At 42.3% G+C, this 23729-nt stretch overlaps 1 protein-coding gene across 2 annotated transcripts in view; it reads left to right on the top strand.

Moving 5' to 3' along the window:
• The window catches only part of RGS6 (regulator of G protein signaling 6), a 319358-nt gene that overhangs the window by 288345 nt on the left and 7284 nt on the right, over positions 1 to 23729 (top strand). The window contains exons 16-17 of one of the 2 annotated variants that reach the window (XM_070758379.1): positions 1082 to 1171; positions 13844 to 13897. In XM_070758379.1, the coding sequence (XP_070614480.1) occupies positions 1082 to 1171; positions 13844 to 13897 (144 nt within the window). The remainder of the gene's footprint in view (positions 1 to 1081; positions 1172 to 13843; positions 13898 to 23729) is intronic. The other variant, XM_070758388.1, reaches the window with a different exon arrangement.

The following is a 23729-nucleotide window of genomic DNA, read 5'->3' as shown; positions in this document are numbered from 1 at the left end:
TGATGGGTTTTTAGATGCTTTCTTTTAAATATTAGATTTGTTACACTGTCACATTGTTGTTATTATTGTTGTGAGCCGCCCCGAGTCTGCGGAGAGGGGCAGCATACAAATCTAATATATTATTATTATTATTATTATTATTATTATTATTATTATTATTATTATTATATGGTTTTGTGCAAACCTCGGTGTGTACATGTCACCTCCACATGCGTGCACCTAATTTTTTTTAAAATCACACAACCTCTTAAATGGTCTAATTCGGTAACCAGGACACAATACAATTAGTGGAGAGCAAGAAGTCAGAATCCTATTATCTCATCTAAGATGATTCTAATTTGCATGAGAGATTCTGAATACTAAAACTGAACATGGGAAAGGCAGGACTGTGAAAAAAAATTATAAGTTTTTATTTAGTCCATTGGATTGAAAGGTGGAAGAAACCTTCAATTGCCTAAATAATCCTTCCTTCCTTCCTTCCTTCCTTCCTTCCTTCCTTCCTTCCTTCCTTCCTTCCTTCCTTCCTGGAACAAAGCCATGCCAAGGTTTCTTTTCACCTTGCTGAGAGTCCATTGTGGAACATTATTTATTTATTTATTTATTCATTCATTCATTTTGTCCAATACACAATGAGAGTTTTAGTGGGTACATATATATATATATATACACACACATAGTAAAATACATGATGAAGGTTATAGAGGAGATACTCATAGTAAAATATATCTATGAAAGAATAGAAAAGAAGATACAGTAATAGAACATATCAATGAAAGAATAGAAGAAGAGATATAGGAATAGAAGAAAGGTATAGGAGATATAGGAGAGCAATAGGACAGGGGATGGAAGGCACTCTAGTGCACTTGTACTCGCCCCTTACTGACCTCTTAGGAATCTGGATAGGTCAACCGTAGATAATCTAAGGGTAAATATCTATCACCATGTTTTAGACATTTGAGAGGGAGGGGACCGTTCACTTGTGCTTTGATATTTCACTTTTTTTCCCCTTCGTAGGTGGCTGGAGATTGTTGAACAGTGTCCAATAACAAATCTCACCCTGTCGTTCCTTCCCTTCCCACAGGAACATATTTACAAGCTGATGAAGAGTGACAGCTATGCACGTTTCCTCCGTTCCAACGCTTACCAAGACTTGTTGCTGGCCAAGAAGAAGGTATCTATCGGGAAGGACATGCTTGCCTCTTCAAGTTCTTCTTGACTCCTGCCTGCTGCCGCTTGCTGCTGTGCGGACATGAATGTTCTGTTCCTTGTGGGGGGGCCAAGGCTTGTTCCTTTCCTTCTTCTGAGGATTGAGAACATGTCTTTCCCTCTTCCTAAAGCTCCATGTTTGGCATCTGAATAAACCACTTCCGTGCTCAGTGGCCATCTTTTGGTAGGGAGATAAAACTGAAGCATACGCTGGGTAAACTGGCCTATAAATTTCAATAAGTAGATAAAATATAAATCAATCAATCAATAACAAGATTTGTCGTGAAGCCTTGTAAAAAGTCTGCTCTTCTTAGCAGATGTCCACAGATTTTCCCAACCTTGCTGTCCAGCATCTTTTAACTTAAGCTGTCCAGGATTGACATGGCTACTCTCTATCACTGAACTATGGCTCTTCCACCATCTTTCAACATCAAGTTGCAACATGCCATTCTAAGTATTTGCAAAGCAACAAATGCCACCCAGTTCAATGAAATTTAATCTTGTTATACAGTATAGCCACCTGTGGGAAGAAGAGCAGCATCCCCTTCTGTTTAATCTCATGGTTGTTCTTGTGATGCCTTACCTGAAGCCTTCCTCTTGATTTTCTATCAGCTTTTGATTTTCTGTGAATGCCATTCCCTTCCACCAGCACTCTCTGTACATAGACTTTTGTTATTATTTTTATTTTTTAAAAATACTAAATGCTACCCTGATTATTCCTCTATCTGGACACATCTTGCTGTTTTATTTTCACGTCAGCATGCTGTGCTGTGCTCATTGTTGTTTTCTGTCCTTTACCATATTAAAAACACAAAGGGCTTCTCGTATGGACTGGAATCTTAAATCAGAGGCATTTAGAGCTGATTATACTTTGATTTTCATCTGTGGCTAGGTTTAAATAATATATACCCACCTGAAATGATTTCCTACTTCCCTTATTCAATTTTATATGTAGGCTTTTGTACAGAGATTTAGAGATTGAGCCCTCTGCTTTTTCCATTTGGCTTTCTGCTTTCCTTTGCTAGTTGCTGATTTCCCGTGATCCCATAATTCAATCAACCTAATCAAATCTCTGTTGCAATTCCCATGGGATCAGAATTCTTAGAACCTCTTTCTGACAAGCTACTGGTTCTCTGTATGCACGAGAACTCTGAAGCACAGTTGGTGATCATGAGCGAAGCTTTGATGCTGACTGGATAGGGCCACTCTTTCATAACCAGTGGAGATATGTGCATAGAGTTCTTTTTGGTAGTGAAATAGAGATGTACGCACGAGGCTATTTTTGGCACACAAGTTTTTGCAAGAAGTTTACCATCTGCATATTTCTTTGGACTCGTAAATAGAGAACTGCTAGGTTGGATAGAATGTGTGGAATACTTCAGTGACACTCACTGATCCTTTCAGCACTTCCTTTGCGCCAAGAGTTTGCAAGTATTTCTAAGAGTTATATTTGACATGCCGATTGCTCTTGTGAGAACCATATAGAGCAGTGGTGGTGAACCTATGGTATGGGTGCCACAGGTGGCACGTGGAGCCCTATCTGCTGGCACATGAGCCATTGCCCTACCTCAGCTCCAATGTGCATGTGTGTGCTGGCCAGCTGATTTTTGGCTCTCACAGAGGCTCTGGGAGGGCATTTTTGGCTTCCAGAGAGCCCTCTAGAGCAGTGTTTCCCAACCTTGGCAACTTGAGGAGATCTGGACTTCAACTCCCAGCAAATGCTGGCTGGGGAATTCTGGGAGTTGAAGTCCCGATCACTTCAAGTTGCCAAGGTTGGGAAACACTGCTCTAGAGGATGGGGGAGGGCATTTTTACCCTCCTTTGGCTCCAGGGAAGCCTTTGCAGCCTGGGGAGGGAGAAATATGGGCCTACTGGGCCCACCAAAGGGGCCTCTGGTGGGCCAGGGAATCTAGTTTGGGGGTTCCTCTTTAAACTGATATTAAGCTCTTGTGTAGGTCTGCATAGTTGATGGGCAGTACTCAGTGTTGTGGGTGTGGTTGAGATAGGATTGCTTCAACTGGGTGTCTTGAATGCTAGGTGATTGGTCATAAGTCCTGTTGACTTTCTCTGTTATGACGATTTAAAAAAGCAGTTTTCATTCAAGGAATTTAACACAATAGTTGGGTTGTATTGTAGTGTAGCCCAAAATGACTCTACACAATAAATATCTATAGATAGATATCTGAAATGAATCCAGACGCAGGTATTTCAGAACGGTACTTTTATTCAGCTCAGAGAGAGAGAGAAGTGACAGCTCAGCAAGGCAAGTGACTTTGCGAGTACCGATCTGCTTTGCCTGGGAGAAACCGCTTCTTTTATACTTTTGCGGTTCCCGCCAAAGCAAGGAGCAGGCGCGTCTGAGCCAATCAGGAGCGACTTCCTGACTCAGGCTCAGACAGCGCTTTAAACAGGAAGAAACTATTTACAGTTGAAACAAGGTAGCCATTACGGACACAACACCCCTCCCTCCTTAGTTTGGATACATCCATTAGGACAGCCATGTGACAAAATTGTCCAATCTGCTTGGTCTTCGCGAGGATCGCTCAGACCTGCGCAGTTCAGTTATGTCCTCACTCTCGACGGTGGATGTTGGCTCGCTGTTGCTCTCCCGGCGCGGCTGTGGCCTTGCTTGTGCGCCAGCCTGTTGGCTGCTGATTTCGGAGGAGGATGATGGCTCGGCGTCGCTGGAGGACTCCCCTCATCCCGATAAGTCCAATTGCGTGTTAATTAATTCGGGTAGCGTGTTATCGTCTGTTGAGTTGGGAGAGGCCGTGTTAGCGGTTTGTTGTAGAGAATTTTCTGCGCGTTTACGTATGTGGTCAATGTGCCGCTTCCACATTTGACCATCCTCCATTTTTACAACATATGTCTTTGGAGCAGTTTGTTTAACAATAATTCCTTTTTTCCAGTTTACACCCCCATCAAAATTCTTAACAAATACATTTTGTCCCAAAAACATTTCTCTTTCAGGTTTTACATACATTTGGTTATTTTCACAGAACCTTGGGTGTAACCTATCTAGTGGTGACCTTAATTTTCTACCCATTAGCAACTCAGCAGGGCTTATGTGCGTGTGCGAGTTTGGGGTGATGTGTTGGGTTAACAGAAATTGGTCCAGATTTTGTTGCACATCCCCAGGGCCTGATCTACGTAAGGCTTCCTTAGCCACTCGAACGTAACGTTCTGCCAATCCATTAGCCCAGGGTGAGTAAACTGAGATGAGTGCATGTCTGACTCCTAGGTTGTCTAAGAACAATTCAAACTGTCTGGCTGTTAGTTGTGGCCCATTGTCAGACACTAGGATATCTGGGCAACCATGGGTAGCAAACAGTCTGCTCAATACCTTGATGGTGGCACACGTGGTTATGTTGCTCATTGCAATGATTTCTACCCATTTAGAAAATGCATCGACTACAATTAAGAAGTACTGTGACCCCACTGGCCCTGCAAAATCGATATGAATTCTGGACCATGGTCCTGCAGGTTGCTCCCACTCTGCTGGGGTTGTCTTGGGGGGGTTTGGCCGTGACTCTTGGCATGGGTCACATTTGGCTACCCAGTTCTCAATGTCTGCATCTAAACCTGGCCACCATAAATGTCCCCTGGCTAGGCCTTTCATCCTGACAATCCCAGGATGGCCCACATGTAACATTTTGAGTACCTTTACCCTTAGGGTTTTAGGGATGATCACTCTATCCCCCCACAACAAACAACCTTTTACATATGACAATTCTAAATGTTTAGTCTTGAAGTCACACAATTCAGGTTTCAACGAGTCATTTTGCCAACCTTTAAGTACACAATTTACTACTTGTTTTAGGAGGGGGTCTTGCTGTGTGTGTGTAGCCACCTCCTTTACAGTAACTAGCGGTTTGTCATCTAGTTCTATCATCAATACATCTGCAGATGGGGCAGGGTCTACTACTAATTCTGCCATAGGACACCTACTGAGACCATCTGCGTGGTTGATGGTTTTACCCCCTTTATGGATGAGCTCGTATTGGTATCCTGAGAGGAAAAGGGCCCACCTTATTAGTCTTGGGGACATAAATGGGGGTGTAGGCTTGTCGGGGGCTAAGAGTCCCAGTAAGGGCTTGTGGTCTGTAACCAATTCAAAACTCCTCCCAAAAAGGTAGTTATGAAATTTCTTCACCCCTGCTACTAAAGCTAGAGCCTCTTTATCTAGCTGGCTGTAGTTCCTTTCGGTATCTGTCATAGTTTTGGAGAAGAAAGCAATTGGAGCCTCTGTATTATTTGGCAAGATGTGAGCCAACACCCCTCCCACGCCGTACGGGGAGGCGTCGCACGTAAGCCTGATGGGTAATGAGGTGCTATACTGGACTACCACACTCTTAGAAGTCAACAGCTGTTTTATTTGAATAAAGGCTTCGTGTTCAGTTTTCCCCCATGTCCAAAGGGCTTCTTTCTGGAGCAAACGGTGTAGAGGCTCTGCTACTGTTGCCTTCTGTTTTAAGAAAACGGAATAGAAGTTAAGAAGGCCTAGGAAAGCTTGCAATTCTGTCTTATTTTGTGGCTCTGGGGCTTCTCTGATGGCTCTCAGTTTCTCGGTTGTGGGGTGGATACCTTCTCCATCAATTTTATACCCTAAGAATTCAACACTGTTTATCCCCCACACACATTTGTCTGGTTTAATTCTTAGGCCTTTGTCCTGCAACCTCTTAAGTACTTCCCTTATCCTTTTGTTTAGCTGTTCCTGGTTTTCCCCTGCGATTAAGATATCATCAAAGTAGGGAATGGCCCCCTTTATGCCTGCTAATAGGCGTTCCATTATACTTTGAAATATGCCTGGGGCTATGCTCACTCCAAACTGCAGTCTGGTACATTTAAAGGCACCCCTGTGGGTTACAATTGTTTGCGCTTTTGCTGTTTGTTCATCGACTGTTAGCTGCTGGTAAGCCTGGGCGAGGTCAATCTTTGCAAACCTTTTCCCTTCCCCCAGGGAGTGCAGGAGTTATTGTACAACTGGAATGGGGTAAGGGTGATGTTGGAGAGCCTTATTTAAAGTAGATTTGTAGTCAGCGCAGACTCTTAAGGAGCCATCTGGTTTTAAAGGCGTGACTATGGGTGTCTCCCAGGGACCCTGCTCCACTGGAACCAAAATGCCCTGGCTTATGAGTTTGTCTAGCTGCAGATCCAGTTTGGGAAGGAGCGGGAGGGGTACCCTGCGGGGTTTGAGTCGAATAGGCGGAATCTTTGGATCAATAGAGAACGAGATGGGGGGCCCTTTGTAAGTCCCCAGAGTGGGGCTAAACACTTCGGGGAACTCTTGTAGGAAATCAGGCATGCTATTCGAGCTAATAGTACAAACTCCAGAAATTTCAATTCCTAAAGGTTCCATCCATGCTAACCCCAGGAGAGAATGCTTAGCCCCTGTAACAACAATCATAGGAAGGGTACATTTAACATCCTTAAATACAATAGGTACATTCAATTTGCCCAACACAGAGATTACCCCCCCCTTGAAAATCTCTAATCACCAATGAGGTTTGCAACAGGTCATCTTTAGATAGGTTAGGCATATATAATTTGAGCTTCTCCCATGGCATGATGGTGTATTTAGACCCCGTGTCCAGTTCCATGGAGCATGGTTTGCTGTTAAGCAGTAATGAAATTACAATTTTGCCCCCATTTTTCGTTGCCGTGTTATTCACGGAAAATCTAGTGTTACCTTTTGAGTAGTCGCGGTTAGCGGCTGAGTAGTTCCTTCGGTTTGAAAAACGGGAAGGTCGGTTTTCTCGCGGCTGGGGCGCCTGGTGTTGGCCTCGTTGATGGCGCGGTGTGGAGAAGGTTTCTTCTGGCGCCGATGCTCTGCAGGCTTCGGCGATGTGGCCTCATCGGTTGCAGCGGCGGCAAATGGCATCCCGGAAGGGGCATCGTTGGCGCTGGTGGTTTCCCCGGCAGCCGGCGCAAGGGGCTGTGTGGTGCGGAGCTCTGTGCTGTCTCAGCTGGTCTTGCAGCAGGAGGCAGTTGTCCTCGTTGTGGGCTGGTGGGCTGAGGTCGTCTGATCCCTCGGCGCGGTGAAAAGCGGAGTCGATCTTGGCGATGACTTCTCGCCGTTCGTTTTCCTTCAGCTCTTTGGCCGCGGCGTCGGCGACCTCTGCGGTTTGAGCTAATTTGATCACGGTTTGAAGCGTTGGTTCGTCTTCGGTGAGGAGTTTGTTCCTCACTGAGGCGTTTTTCATGCCGAAAACTAGGGCATCGGTGAGGCGAGCTTCCGGGTTGTCAAACTTGCATTTGGCAAGCACCGTTCGAAGCCGCGTTGCGAAATGGTTGATGGATTCCGTCTCTGTCTGGGCCATCCATGAGAATTGGTGCCAGAAAACCATAGCTGGCTTTGTGGGCTTGAAATGGCCCGCAAGCTTGGCTTGTAGGACGTCCCAAGCGACGGTTCTTGCTGGCTGTGGGTCGGTGAGCGTCTGGGCGAGGTTTCGGATCTCTGGGCCACAGTAGTTTAGAAAAATGGCCCTTCTTCGGTCGGCGGCGGCGTCCTCTATGCCCGCAGCTTCGAGGAAGATCTCGAAGCTGGCCATGTAGTCGTCCCAGGAAGTTTTTTCGGGATCGAAGAATTCGGGAGCCCGGCCGATTTGTATGTTGCTCATGGTGCAAGTGTGGTTTCTTTCTTCCGTCGCCGCCAGTGAAATGAATCCAGACGCAGGTATTTCAGAACAGTACTTTTATTCAGCTCAGAGAGAGAGAGAAGTGACAGCTCAGCAAGGCAAGTGACTTTGCGAGTACCGATCTGCTTTGCCTGGGAGAAACCGCTTCTTTTATACTTTTGCGGTTCCCGCCAAAGCAAGGAGCAGGCGCATCTGAGCCAATCAGGAGCGACTTCCTGACTCAGGCTCAGACAGCGCTTTAAACAGGAAGAAACTATTTACAGTTGAAACAAGGTAGCCATTACGGACACAACAATATCTATAACACAGTTGTCTTATGGTGGTTATGAGTAGATTGGATTCACCAGCTGCTGTCTTTTTCAAAGATGGGATTATCACTCTTTACAGAGCAGCATAATTTGAACGTTGAAAAAAGTCTTCATGAAAAGAGCAATTTATCAGTGGAGCCCTTCTACAGAGAAGACATGGCTCCCCTCTGGTGTAGATGTTCAAGCTAAGGTTGGAGAGATATCTGCTAAAATGCCTTAACCTCCTGCACGGAGCGGATTAGGCTTTAGATGGATTCTTTCAACACTACAATATTATGATTCTTTAAAAGGAATAGGAAAGGGATTGGGGCAGGGGTGGCTGCTAGCCGGAATGCTAAATTGGGCTCACCGTAGCAGTTCGTGAATGCTAGCGGGTCCAGTGCAATTTTGTTTCTGCACCTGTGTACGTAGCAAAATCACGCATGGAGCCGTAGGTGCGCCGGTGTTTCGGCAAGTTTTTTTGCTTCTGCACATGCTGAAACACTAGCACACCTGTGGTTCCGTGCACGATTTTGCTACCTACACAGGTGCAGAAGCAAAATCATGGTGGCCCCATTAGCATTCATGATCCACGGCGGCGAACCCAATTTAGCATTTCAGCTAGCATCCACCCCTGGATTGGGGGATGTTGCATGGATTTAGCTTTCCTGATGCTGGCTTTTCATTTTATTTCCCAAATGGAGAAGGGTACATGTGAACATTAGTACAGCAAAAGAAGATGCATTTAGTGTTTTTTTTTAATGTTCAAAAGACTCAGGTCAAAGAAGAAAAAGAAACCAGTTCAGAAGACCTTCTAGTTTGTGCCAGAAATCCAACCCCTGAATCCTGACTGGCAGGAAAAAATGTTGACTTAGTTAAAATCGATGCCTCCCCATTGTTCTGGAAGCTGAATGGGCAAAAAGGTGATCTGCAAGTATTTGTCTTTCTTGGCATGAGTCAAATAGGCCTCGTCCAAGTTTGTCTCATCTATCAGAATGTGGAATTGGAGAATCTAGCAGTGATGAAAGAGACCACATGTAACAGGGGCCTGTCGATGGGATGCAAATTAAATCATTTGCATCATATATAAGATAACATCATTACCCAAATAATGTAACAACAGCAGTGGCATACTTGTATATGAACATCTATGAATAGAAGTCAAATTTTCCAAGTTAGCCAATTAAAAAAAAATTAAACTGCATTTCAAACCATGTTATCTTAACATCATTTTTTCTTAGCGTAGCATTCACTCATCATGACCCCTCCCTTAGATTAGTTCCAATTAATTGCATGGGGTTTTTTTTTCCATAGAGAGGTTTTATTGCTAGTGCAAGCTCAATTTTAGCCCTAGGTAGTTCTAAATCCATGTATCTATTTCCCTTGCAAGAATGCCCATAGGTGAGGTAATGACTCTTTTGACAATAAATGCTTTAAAGGACTCAGTGCTGGTCGATTGGAGCAAGAAGGAACAGAGAGAAGAGAAAGTGAAGGAAGAACAAAGAGCTAAAAAAGTAAAAATGTGAACCCACATATTCTCATCTAGTTTCCCTGCAGCTAACTAGAATGAAGGATTGCCTGTCAGTCGCGAGAGAGCAGGTCGCTAAGTGAGTGTGAGGCTCCGCCCACCTGCCCGGATGTCTCAATTTGGGTTCTTGTATTTTTTTATTTTTTTATTTATGGAGATATGGAGATAAGGAAGAATTTCCTGACAGTGAGAGCGATCAACCAGTGGAACGGCCTGCCAGCGGAGGTTGTGAACTCCCCAACTTTGGACATTTTCAAGAGGAGATTGGACTGCCATTTGGCTGGGGTGCTGTAGGATTTCCTGCTCAAGAAGGGGGTTGAACTTGATGACCTGTAATGTCCCTTTCAGCTCTAATAATAATTTTTTGTTTTGTCACATACGTATTGGTGGTATACCAAGATATAATATTTATATACATGATACTAGTAAAAGAGAAACATTAGGACAGGGGATGGAAGGCACTCTGGTGCACTAATGCACGCTCCTTAATGACCTCTTAGGAATCAGGAGAGGTCAACAGTGGATAGTCTAAGGTTAAAGTTTTGGGGGTTAGGTGATGATACTACAGAGTCATGTAGTGAGTTCCATGCATCAACTACTCGGTTACTAAAGTCATATTTCCTGCAGTCGAGTTTAGAGTGGTTTACTTTAAGTTTAAATCTGTTGTGTGCTCATGTGTTGTTGTGGTTGAAGCTGAAGTAGTCTTTGACAGGCAGGACATTGCAGCATATGATCTTGTGGGCAATACTTTGATCATGTTTAAGGCGTCGCAGCTCTAAGCTTTCAAGACCGAAGATTGTAAGTCTAGTTTCATAGAGTATTCTGTTTCGAGTGGAGGAATGAAGGGCTAATGTGTTGTTATTGTGTGTTGTTGTGTGTTCTGTGCATGTGCAGTGGGTAAAAGAACCCAAATGGTGGCATCCGGGCAGGTGGGTGGAGCTTTGTGCTCTCTTCGTGACTGGCTCTCCGACAAATGACAGGTATGAGCAAACCAGGAGCATTTCACCCCTAGTTGGTATCTTTAAAGTCCTGGGGATCCACCTTCAGTTTCACTCTAAACCATGAAAGCCAAGTATGACTTTAAACCACTAACTTTCTCCAAGTTTAATATAATCTATTTTGAGGTTGGGGAAAATTGGAAGGGCTAGTAGGGAAAATTAGATAATAATAAGTATGACATGAACAGAAATTAGGAACTAAGAGGGGTGCTTGTTTTTCTGTTCATTAAAAAAAAGTCTGGGTTGATTTAGTAATGATGCCAAATATGTGCACAAATCCCTCTCTCACCCCTGAAACTTGTGAATTGACTTAGGTCATCTCTTGATGGGTTTGCCCCTGAACATTACAATTCCTTTATTCAACTAAATGGCCTGTTTGCTGGGAAATTACCCTTTCATTCATATTTAATAAGATTTGTTTTATGCCAGATGAGTTGAATCATGTTTCTCGGGAGACAGTTAATACAGCTAAAGCATTGGTGAATTTCTTATTATAGTAAAATTCCTGTATTTTATAGTTACAGCTTCCAAATAACAATAGCAAATAATAGTAATTTGATTGTTTTGTATGTAGCCTGGCAAACCTTTATGCCAACAGCAGCCTTATGCATAATTTCGTGGGAGTAAGTCTAGATGAGCACACAATGGGATACATTTTGAGTAGAACACCAGAGCATAGCAGTTCCAAAGGTTCATGTTAAGCAAAAAAACAGATAACCCAATCAATTTTCATATTTATTTATTAATTGGACTTGTCTGCTGCCCCTCTCCATGGACATATGACATTCAGCACATCAGAAAGGAGTATCATTTTATTTGTAAGCCTTCTTGATTTGATTTTGTCATTGAAAGGTAGAATAGAAATAGAAACATAGAAACATAGAAGATTGATGGCAGAAAAAGACCTCATGTTCCATCTAGTCTGCCCTTGTACTATTTCCTGTATTTTATCTTACAATGGATATATGTTTATCCAAGGCATGTTTAAATTCAGTTACTGTGGATTTACCAACCACATCTGCTGGAAGTTTGTTCCAAGCATCTACTACTCTTTCACTAAAATAATATTATCTCAGGTTGCTTCTGATCTTCCCCCCAACTAACCTCAGATTGTGCACCCTTGTTCTTGTGTTCACTTTCCTATTAAAAACACTTCCCTTCTGAACCTTATTTAACCCTTATTTTAATGTTTCGATCATGGGAGGGCCTTGCACCCAGGGTGGGCAGCAGGCAGGACGGGGTGGAACACAGTTCCACTGGCGTAAATGAAGATGCGTGCACAGCTCCAGTTGATCGGCAGCTGTCACTTCCTGGATTACTGATCTCAGCTCGGCTCTCCTTTTTTTCCCCTGCTGCTGCTGCTGTGTCTGTGCTCCTTGCTTTTTTCCTCTTTCCTCCCTCCTGGCCTCAGATGAGCTTCCCTCTCTCCTGCCCAGCTCCCCTCCAGCCTCACGCAGCCACCTACCACCTGAGGTGCAAGCAGAAGGCGTGGGTGGAAGCGGCGCTGACAGTATTTATGCTTCTGGCAGCACCCATTCACCCAGCTGCCCTGCCTGAAGCAGGAGGGCGACCCAAGAAGGAGAGTGCGGGAAATGCAAAACAAATTGTCACCCCAGTGAGCGACACTGGTAAGGTTGTAAGTCAAGGACTTAACAGTTCCTACCCGGTCACATGACCATTAAGCCACACCCACAAAATAAGCCTCACCCACAGTGTGGCAATAAAAATTTTGGCTGCCCATTACTGCTTGCACCCATTTTCAGCCTGGAAGGCCTCCAGCACCAACCTGGAAGCCAAAATGCGGTTTGGGGCACCACACAAGGCCCCCAAATGCAATGCAAGTGCCCCCCGTGCATGTTCCCCACTCCCCCACACATGTGTAGTTGCCCCACACATGAGCCCCACCCAGTGAAAGGCTACCAAAAATTTTACTACCACACTGTGGGCGTGGCTTATGCAGGACGCCCTCCATTTTCTTTTTTTAAATTTTTTTAAAAAATTATTTTTAAATGCACAATACAAAAACTAAAATCAAAAACAGATATAAACACGTTCAAAGAAAAAAAAAGAAAATAAAGAACAGAAGACAAACAAAAAGAATTTTAGAATTACAAAATTTTCTCCATTTTCTTTCTCAATTTTCTTTCAACATCTTTCAGTGCAAATTGGGTGCTCTGGGGTGGAGCCAGGGATGGGCTCCTATGGTACGGTCAGGTACACAGTACCGGTAGCAAAATATTGGTCAGGTAGCATAATTTTGATTTTTTTTTTCTTTTTCCCCCTTATGGGTTCTGGGTTTATCTTTCCTATCGCAGTAAATGAGGTTGAATGTGTATAATTTTAGAAGAGCTCTGTATGTGTGTTTTTGTGTACATACACTTTATATAGTAGATAATCAGGGGTGGGCTACTGCCCGGATGGGGGATAACGCAGTGGGGTAGCGAAAATGGAGCTCCACCCCAGAGCACCCAATGCATAAGCCACACCCACAGTGTGATAGTAAAAATTTTGGTAGCCCATCACTGGGTGGAGCTCCATTTTTGCTACTCCACTGCGTTCCCCCCCATCCGGGCAGTAGCCCACCCCTAGCCCCACCCCCATGTATGTGAGGCAGAGGCATGAGGACTAGCTACCTGGCAGGAGTCACATGCAGTGGAGCTGGGCTGAGGCAACAGCTGGGCGCCTGCAGAGAGCCCTCTGTGTGCCACCTGTGGCACATGTGCCATAGGTTCGCCGTCATGGGTCTAAGTGCTATTGCTATTCCATCATAATTCCAGCCCACTACCTTCTGATGGAAAAAATGTTGGTTTTCTTCTGAAAGACTTAAAACCCGTGACATCATTATATCCAGTTTTCTTGGTATGTGTAACTTTGGCTACATGTCCATAGCTATATTTTTTAAAAGGAGGGCTCCATTTCCCAAAAGAAAAGCAGCTACTGAATGATTGTTCTTGCTTTGCTCTTGCGAACAGCACTTGCCCTTTGTTTGAAATCTTTAATATATTTTTTTTTTGCTTTCTTTTGCTAACACTTCTAAAGCCGAAGTAATAATAATAATTTATTAGATTTGTCTGCCGCCCCTTTCCAAAGACTCTGAAGTAAGCTGAAGGGTTTCGTTTTTGTTCTGATTTATTTTTGGTTTTGGCATTTCCCCCCCCTTCTTAACTTTTGTTTCCCCTTCTAAAGCCCGAGAATGAGCAAGCTCGTAGAACTTCCCTAGAAAAGTTCACTCGCAGTATGGTAAGTTCCTTTGTTTTTAGTTATTTCTGTTCTTCTTCCCTCTTCTGTTTCACATTTACTTTTATTTTGGAAACTTTATTTTTAAGCTCCTCTGTAGTATCCTTCAGTCTTGGCAATGCAATAAGAAGACAGAATATCAAGATCCAAATTTAAAGGAGTCTCTGATCTGTAATAGAAAGCTCCCCCCAAAAGCAGGTTAGAATCTGGCTTTCTCCCTCCACTCCCTGTCCAGAAAGTCCCATTCCCATGACATTCCCCCCAGGGGAGGATTCTACTTACCACCGCCACAGTGCGCTTACCATGGAGCTCCAGGGCCCTGGCGCACACCCACATGAATCCGAGTGAGATTTATATCCAGACTGTGCAGAATGTGGCCACGAGAGCAACCATGGGCCTTTCTAGATACGCCCATGTTTCATCAACACTCCGCGGCCTGCACTGGTTGCCGATCAGTTTCTGGTCACAATTCAAAGTGTTGGTTATGACATATAAAGCCCTACATAGCATCAGACCAGAATACTTCCGGGACTGTCTTCTGCTGCACGAATCCCAGTGGCCGATTAGATCCCACAGAGTTGGCCTCCTCCGGGTCCCGTCGACTAAGCAATGTCATCTGGCGGGGCCCCGGGGAAGAACCTTTTCTGTGGTGGCCCCGGCCCTCTGGAACCAACTCCCCACAGATATCAGAACTGCCCCCACCCTCCTCGCCTTTCGCAAGTTGTTAAAAACTCACCTTTGTCACCAGGCATGGGGAAATTGACATTTCCCCTAACTATCTTGGTTTATGTACGGTTTGATTGGGTTGTGTGGTCACTTTTATTACAAGGGTTTCTAAATTGTGTTTTTAAATATTGGATTTGTACATTGTTTATCATTGTTGTGAGCTGCCCCAAGTCTTCAGAGAGGGGCGGCATACAAATCTAAATAATAATAATAATAATAATAATAATAATAATAATAATAATAATAATATAATATTATAATAATTAATAATAATAATAATATAAATAATGTATTATTATTATTATTAATTAGATTTGTATAATATAATAATAATTATAATAATAATTAATAATTAATGATAACAATAATATAAATTATTTATTATTATTATTATTATTATTATTATTATTATTATTATTATTATTATTTTGCTTCTGCACATGTGCAAGAAGCAAAATCTCACTCGGACACTTGTGCATGTGCATTGGGGACGCAGAGCTGCGCACATAGCTCCATATTCCCTACCAAGCTAAAGAGTGGCCCATACCCATAGGAACCCAATACTGATCCCCCCCCCCTTTCAAGTTATCCCTGATGTCAATAGGAAAGATGCACGCATAGCTTCTCTTCTCTGTAATGTCACATCCAACGTTGGTAACATGCACAATGGAAGGATCAGATTTCTGTTTATTTCCATAGCATTTATTCCATAGCATTTATTTCCATAGCATTGGTACATAAGAATTGTGGATTCTTCTGCATATCAAGTAAGTACGTTCTGTATGTTACTTTACACAGAACAATGACTTTAAAGCCTGGATTAGGATCCACTCCTTTCTCGGTATCTCATTTTTACTGTATTTTGTCAATGGTTAATGAATTATTTCAGTCCCTCTATAATGGCCAGCTAAGCATTTTTATTCATTATCAACACACAATACAATTGTGGGGTTAAAAATCTATTACAGTTCTATTGACCAACATAGGTTTCTCAAATATTTTCATAGAAGGGAATCCAGAGGACTAAAGCATCAGTACTACGGTATGACCGATTGTGGGCAAAAAAATAAAGAGCTTCCACACATTTAATTAATACTTTTTTTCTACAGCCCTTTGGCGAATTGTTTCAAAAATGAGGTGAAATTGCATGAAAGTGAGAGACATGGGAAGCATATACTGAATTTTCCTTATGCGTTCTTTGTTTATCCGATTTCTGTAGCCACCCATCACAATTCAGTTGACTCTCGGTGGCAAACAATACAATTAACCCTAAAAATAGAAAATGTTATAAATAATACATGTAGGCAAATGAGAGTTATCATAAAAATTAACATAAAAATTATGTTTGGGGAGGTTATGGATTCCCTAACAGCTTCAAGTCTCCAGGGACATTGTTATTTTTATTTATTTATTTATTTTTATTGATTGATTTTGTCCAATACAAATGTGGGTATACAAATAGTAAAATACATGATGAAGATTAGAGAGAAGATACTCATAGTAAAATATATCTAAGAAAGAAGAGAAGAGAAGATATAGGAATAGAACATATCAATGAAAGAATAGAAGAAGAGATATGGGAATAAAAGAAAGGTATAGGAGATATATAAGAGCAATAGGACAGATCAGGGCCATGCTGAAGGAAGAATATTCCACAGGGCAGGATCTACTGCTAAAAAGGCAGATGTTTTGGTTTCCATCAGCCAATGTTCCTTGGCTGATGGGGCTCATAACATCCCCAATCTGCTAGGCCAAATTGGACAGGTAAAAAAATATTGGGAAAAGATGGCCCCTTAAATAATGTGATTCTAAGCTATGTTACCTATCCATTCAGTTTCTTTTGGATAGATGGGAGAGGGCTTTTAAAATGTGCTGTATTGGAGTAGTTAAATAACTGTATGAATTTAGACAACCATAAGAATTGGGGGGGAAGCTATTCAATAAAATACTCTCCATTCAATAAAAACACAAGAAATTTGCTGGACCAGGCCAAGACAGAATGCCTGCCTCTAATTCTAGAGATAGTATATGGCGGTGATGGCGAACCTATGGCATGCGTGCCACAAGTGGCCCACAGAGCCATATTTGCCGGCACGCAAGCCATTGCCCTAAACTCAGTTTGAGTGCGCATGTGTGCACTGGCCAGCTGATTTACAGCTGACATGGATGCTCTGGGAAGGCATTTAAGGCCTCTGGAGTGCCTCTGAGGGAGGGATGAGGGAGGCCATTTTTGCCCTCCCCAGGCCACAGGGAAGCCTCTGGAGCCTGGGAAGAGTAGAAAACAGGTTGACCGGGCCCATCGGAAGTTGGCATAAGGGGGAACAGGAGGGTCGTGCAGACATGCACAGAGTAGCATCGGGGGGGGGCAAAGGAGTGGGGTGAGGCATTGAATTATGGGTGTGGGCACGCGTGCATATGCAATAGCATACAAACACATACTTTCGGCACCCAAAGAAAAAAAGGTTCGCCATCACTGGTATACAGTTACTATCTAGTACAGGGGTCAGCAACCTGTGGCTCTGGAGCCATATGAGGCTCTTTCACCCCTCTGCTGCAGCTCCCACTGCTGCAGTTGGCACCACAATTTTGGGAGGATCTTCCGGTTGGGGGAGGGAGGAAGCAGGGTGTTCCAGGAGGAGACTTTATGGCAAGGGATGGGTTTTCCGGTCAGCTCCAAAACTGATAGGGCTTTCGGTTAGGACTGGTAGAGGAAACAGGACACCGCGCTAGGAGGAGACTCTATGTTTGGGGGAACCGGACTTCCAATCAGCTTCAGAATTGAACCTGGGGCTTGCAGTTAGGATCTTTGTGGCTCTTTGAGTGTTTTAAGATTGCTGATCCCAGATCTAGTATATGGATTAAATTTTACCAGCTTAGTGATCTTGAAATACATCAGACTTCAGTTCCCATCATTCCTCACAATTCTGTGGTGTTCTAAGACAAATAGACATAGTAGAGATTTATAAACCTGCTCCCCCCTTAAAGAGGAAGCCATCACTGTTGAAAGTAAATATCATGACAAAGTAATACATTCATTTTATCAACTCTGACTCTTCATGCATCTCACACAACAGGGATGAGAAAACTGTCTCTCCATGGGACTGTGTTTCAATTTCCAATATTTCTCATCGTTAGCAATGTGTCCAGGTTTTGCAGAGTTATATTTCAACACCTGGAGTGCCATATATTTTCCACCTATAGCTTGACAAAGTGATGTCTTTGCGTCTCCCGCTACAGCACTGTATATTTATCTTCATTCTTTCAATTGTTGTAATTCCTTTAGATTGTTCTGAATTACCAGTACGGAAGCTTTAAAATGTGTCTGCCATGTAGTATAGTTAATATAGTATAGTATAGTTAAATTGTTTTAATGTATTGGATTTGTATTTTTTTTGTTGTGAGCTGCTCCGAGTCTTCAGAGAAGGGCGGCATACAAATCTAATAAATAATAAATAAACAAATAAACATAGAAACCTAGAAGACCGATGGCAGAAAAAGACCTCATGGTCCATCAAGTTTGCCCTTATACTATTTTCTGTATTTTATCTTAGGATGGATATATGTTTATCCCAGGCATGTTTAAATTCAGTTACTGTGGATTTACCAACCACGTCTGCTGGAAGTTTGTTCCAAGGATCTACTACTCTTTCAGTAAAATAATATTTTCTCATGTTGCTTTTGATCTTTCCCCCAACTAACTTCAGATTGTGTCCCCTTGTTCTTGTGTTCACTTTCCTATTAAAAACACTTCCCTCCTGGACGTTATTTAACCCTTTAACATATTTAAATGTTTCGATCATGTCCCCCCTTTTCCTTCTGTCCTCCAGACTATACAAATTGAGTTCATTAAGTCTTTCCTGATACATTTTATGCTTAAGACCTTCCATCATTCTTGTAGCCCGTCTTTGGACCTGTTCAATTTTGTCAATATCTTTTTGTAGGTGAGGTCTCCAGAACTGAACACATAATAAACAAACAAACAAAGAAATAATAATAATAATAATAATAATAATAATAATAATAATAATAATAATAATATACAGTAGTTAGGAGGCTGGAGTGGGGATTGCATTCAGGGAAGGTTAATGAATGACAATGAATGGCCAGTTTTATGTCTTAGCCCAACTTACCCCATAGGCCAGTAATGGCGATCCCTCCGACCGCTGCGACTGGTGTGTGCAGCTTCAGGTGTCTTGTGTGTGGGGGCACATGCCCCAGCATGCTTTTCCTTCTGCGCATATGCAGGAAGAAAAGTTTCATGAGGGGATGCGCGCGTGAGAGATTTTGGTGATTTCTTTGAATTCCGCGCATGCGCAGAAGCAAGAAACTCACCGAAATATCACACACACACACACACAAACACATCCCCTCGTGAGATTTTGCTTCCTGCACATGTGCAGAAGCAAAACCATGCTGGGACGTGCGCATGTACACGCAAGACACCCAAGGCTGCACGCAGAGTTAAACTTTTGTTACCGGTGCGCACTACTGGTGCAGGTGAATGCCCACACACATAACGGAAGGCCCTCCCCCCAGTGCATGCTCACACAACCCTCCACAATTGCTCCTTAGGCATGCACACCGGTAGGCTCATTGAGCCATTTTTTTCACCCTCCCCAGGCTTCAGGAAGCTTCCTGAAGCTTGGGGAGGGTGAAAAATGGCCCAATGTTTCCGAACTTCTGGTAGGCCCGTTGGATCCATTTTTCGCCATGCACAGGCGAAATTGGAAGTCCGGTTCCCCCCAACATAGAGTCTCCTCCTCGCGCAGTGTCCTTTTTCCTCTACCAGTCCTAACCGAAAGCCCTATCAGTTGTGGAGCTGACCGGAAAACCCACCCCTTGCCATAGAGTCTCCTCCTGGAACACCCTGCTTTCTCCTCCCCCAACCGAAAGCTCCTCCCAAAATTGTGGTGCCGACTGCAGCAGTGGGAGCTGCAGCAGAGGGATGAAGGAGCCTCATGTGGCTCCGGAGCCACAGGTTTCTGACCCCTGTACTAGATAGTAACCGTATACCAGTGATGGCGAACCTTTTTTTCTTTGGGTGCCGAAAGTATGTGTTTGTATGCTATTGCTTATGCACGCGTGCCCACACCTATAATTCAATGCTCCACCCCACCCCACTCCTTTGCATATGTATGCACGACCCCCCCCATGCTGCTCTGTGCATGCGTGCGCGACCCTCCTGTTCCCCTAGGGGAAGGTGAAAACGACCTACCCCTGCTTTCCAGAAGGCCAAAAATCAACTGGCTAGCTCACACATACGCACTGGAGCTGACAGAAGGCAACGCTTTGCATAGCCTCAGATATGGTTCCGCGTTCCCCCTGTGGCACATGTCCCATAGGTTCGCAAACACTGCCATAGGCTATTGTTGTGAAGTTTTAAAAAGTTTTCTAGCATAGCTAGAGGTATAACAAGCAGGGAGAGGGAGATTTTGATCCCGCTGTATAGAGTGCTGGTGAGACCACATTTGGAATACTGTGTTCAGTTCTGGAGACCTCACCTACAAAAAGATATTGACAAAATTGAACGGGTCCCAAGACGGGCTACAAGAATGGTGGAAGGTCTTAAAAATAAAACGTATCAGAAAAGACTTCATGAACTCAATCTGTATAGTCTGCAGGACAGAAGGGAAAGGGAAGACATGATCGAAACATTTAAATATGTTAAAGGGTTAAATAACGTCCAGGAGGGAAGTGTTTTTAATAGGAAAGTGAACACAAGAACAAGGGGACACAATATTATTTTACTGAAAGAGTAGTAGATGCTTCGAACAAACTTCCAGCAGACGTGGTTGGTAAATCCACAGTAACTGAATTTAAACATGCCTGGGATAAACATATATCCATCCTAAGATAAAATACAGGAAATAGTAAAAGGGCAGACTAGATGGATCATGAGGTCTTTTTCTGCCGTCAGTCTTCTATGTTTCTATGTTTCTATGCCTGAAAAATGAAGGCAATTCACTACAGGTAGTCCTTGACATACGACTATTTATGTTGCTAAATGACATATTTGCTACTTTTAATTTTGTCCCCTTTTACGACTTATCTTGCCACGGTTGTTAAGTGAATCACTGCAGTTGTTAAATTAGTTGCATGGATGTTAAGGGAATCTGGTTTCCCCATTGACTTTGCTTGACAGAAGTATGCAAAAGGTGATCACGTGATCCTGGGACATTGCAACTATGAGTCCATTGCCAAATATCTGAATTTTGATCATGTGACCATGAGAATGCTGCAATGATTGTAAGTGTGAAAACGGTCGTAAATCGTTTTAACTTTGAACGGTCACTAAATGAACTGTTGTAAGTTGAGGACTATCTGTTTTCTATGCACCTGCAAAACACTAGTTCAGTATGAAATTACACTTCTGGTACTGAAAATATGATTGTTTGAGATCCATAATACCGGGGCAGGGTAGTTTAATTTTTCCAAATACATCCATCAGTATTCTGGGCTGTGGAAATAAAGCGTGCTCGCGCACACACACACACACAACCTCAACATTTGTGAACAACATTACCACCCAGGGAACACATAAACAAATGACTTTTTTTTTTTTACAATTATGCGGACATGTTTACATGTTTTATCACAGAAGCAGCTTATTGACTAAAATAACCCCTATGAATCACGTAAAATAAACTACAGTTTTTTTAAGTGGGCGACAACTCTATATACACAGTGGAGACTGCGTGGAGACAAAATGTCTTGGATTCTGTCACAGACATTATACATGGTTATACTTTAGGAACACCAAACCTAACGGCAAGAACCTTTAAGTGGCATTTCAAATAAAACGTTTGTTGGGCTACCCTGCTGCCTTCTTCTGAAACTACTAAACAAACACCTGTATGGCTATTGAAGTGGGCTTGTAATTGGACTACTGCAATTAGAGAAATGACATATTTTCTTTTAAAGTAATGTTCAGTAAACAAGCTTTCAGTGTATTTGTTTTGCTTTTGCTTTTGCTTTATGTATTTTTTGTGTGTGTGTGTGTGCGTAACATATTTTTGCTGATAATGAAAAGGAAGGGAGACTAGTATAGATCTATTTCAAGCTAATTTGCTCCCATCAGCTAGCCATACCTTACCGGGATTTGAACCTGGGGAATCTGTCTGTAAGGCAGTAGCTTAACCTCTAGAACACAGGTTCTCTTTGATATATTGAATATACTGTATGTATATATAAAATTTTGTCTGTCTTCTGTTGTCATCATTTCTTATTCTGTTTATACTAATTTAACACCTTTGATCTTTTTTATGTAAATGCATTTGTGCGGATTTTATGTTCTTTTGCCATTATTGTTGTTGCTGTTATTTTGATTTCTGCTTTAAAAATCTTTTGTTCAGCATTAAACTTTTTCCTCAGTTTATAGTTCTCTTCATGTGTCTTCAACGTGTGTCTTTTCTTTCTTTCCCTTCTAATTCTAATAAAAGACCATTTTAAAGGATATGGCCCTTAGTTTTGTATCAAAATCCTATGTTAAAAACAAATGGGGAATGTGGTCTGTTTTGTTTCAATAGCATGTGCATCTTACTGCATTTAGGTTTTGTGTTAGTAAAGTTTATAAGAAGCCCAGTGTAGTATATGTCTGAATTAAAGAATATAATCTATAGGTTTTAACCCCCCAAAATATAATATAAGATATCATATTTTATCTTTTTAAAAAAAATAGGTTATTTCATTTTATAATACAAAAGTTTCATTTACAATTTAAACAATGTGTTGTCAGAGTGCTTATATATACATACATCAATATTATATTTTCAAATTTAATTATATTCATTTAATAAAGTTTTTAACTTTCTTAACATCTTCAATTTTAATATTAATCATATAGCTGTCAAATCAACCAAAAAAGAATTCTTTTTCTGTTTATTTTCTCATTTATCCTATTTCCTCCAGGTTTACAATAAAAACTATCCTTCCTTCTTTCCTCTTTCCCCTCCTCCTCACCCTTCCTACTTCCCTCCTCTTCTCCTCTCCTCCTTTTTCTCCTTCGCCATTGCCATCTCTTCCCTTTCTTTTCCTTCTCCTTCCTTCATCCTCTCTTCTTTTTTCAGCCTTTCTCCTCTCCCCTACTTCCTTCCAATCCACTCCACTCCTCTGTTCTTCCAACCAGTGAAGGGCTACCAAAATTTTTACTACCACACTGTGGGTATGGCTTATGCAGGATGCCCTGCATTTTCTTTCAACGTCTTTCAGTGTAAATTGGGTCCTCTGGGGTGGAGCTCCATTTTTGCTTGCCCACTGTGTCCCCCCCCCCCCCCCCGAACCGGGCAGTTATTTACCATCTACAATGTATTTCTCGATATATTACCAAAAACAAACAGATTTAATATTACAAATTATATTGACGACATTAATCATCCTCATTTCTTTCAGTTTTATTTAATTTTATCTCACTTATTTTTTCCAACGTTGATCCTCAAAAGAATAAACTTTAAAAATAAGAATTAGATAGAGGCACGAGGCAACATATACTTCTTTTTTTTTTTTGCATTGGATAGAGAATGGCAGATTGTATATTATGAATTTGAGGAGTGTCTCACCTGAAAAGACATTAGATAGACTCTCAAATCTGAATTGAGAGAATACTTTTTCGAGCAGTGGTTCTCAACCTTTCTAATGCCGTGACCCCTTAATACAATTCCTCATGTTGTGGTAACCCCCAATCATAAGTCTAGCACCAATTCTCCCAAAAAAGTTTTAAGCAAATTGACAGGAAGGTCAGAGGGATATCCCCATTGTAAATGTCTGATTGGATTGTAAAAATATGTTCCAAGGGGACATGGTTTTAGGTGACCCCTGTGAAATGGTCATTTGACACCCCACCCCCCAAAGGGGTCCCGATCCCCAGGTTGAGAACCACTGCTAGCGGGTGGGTATACAACTGTATCAGAATCTCTTTGGGTCATATGCAATGCAAGATTCAAAGCTTCAGAGGATTCAGAATTTCTGGAACCCATTAGTGCCAGCTGCTTCCCAAAAAAACTTTAAAATGGAGGCTTCTCTTTTTCTTCACAGATGATTATAGATTCATCGAGACTTTTAAGGATTTTGAAGCTGGCTATAAATGAATCGAAACTCACAAGACCCTTTTGAA

The sequence above is a fragment of the Erythrolamprus reginae genome, chromosome 1, assembly GCF_031021105.1.
Source record: "Erythrolamprus reginae isolate rEryReg1 chromosome 1, rEryReg1.hap1, whole genome shotgun sequence".
NCBI lineage: Eukaryota > Metazoa > Chordata > Lepidosauria > Squamata > Dipsadidae > Erythrolamprus > Erythrolamprus reginae.
Note: the sequence above shows the minus strand (reverse complement) of the source record. Positions and strands in the feature narration are given on the sequence as shown.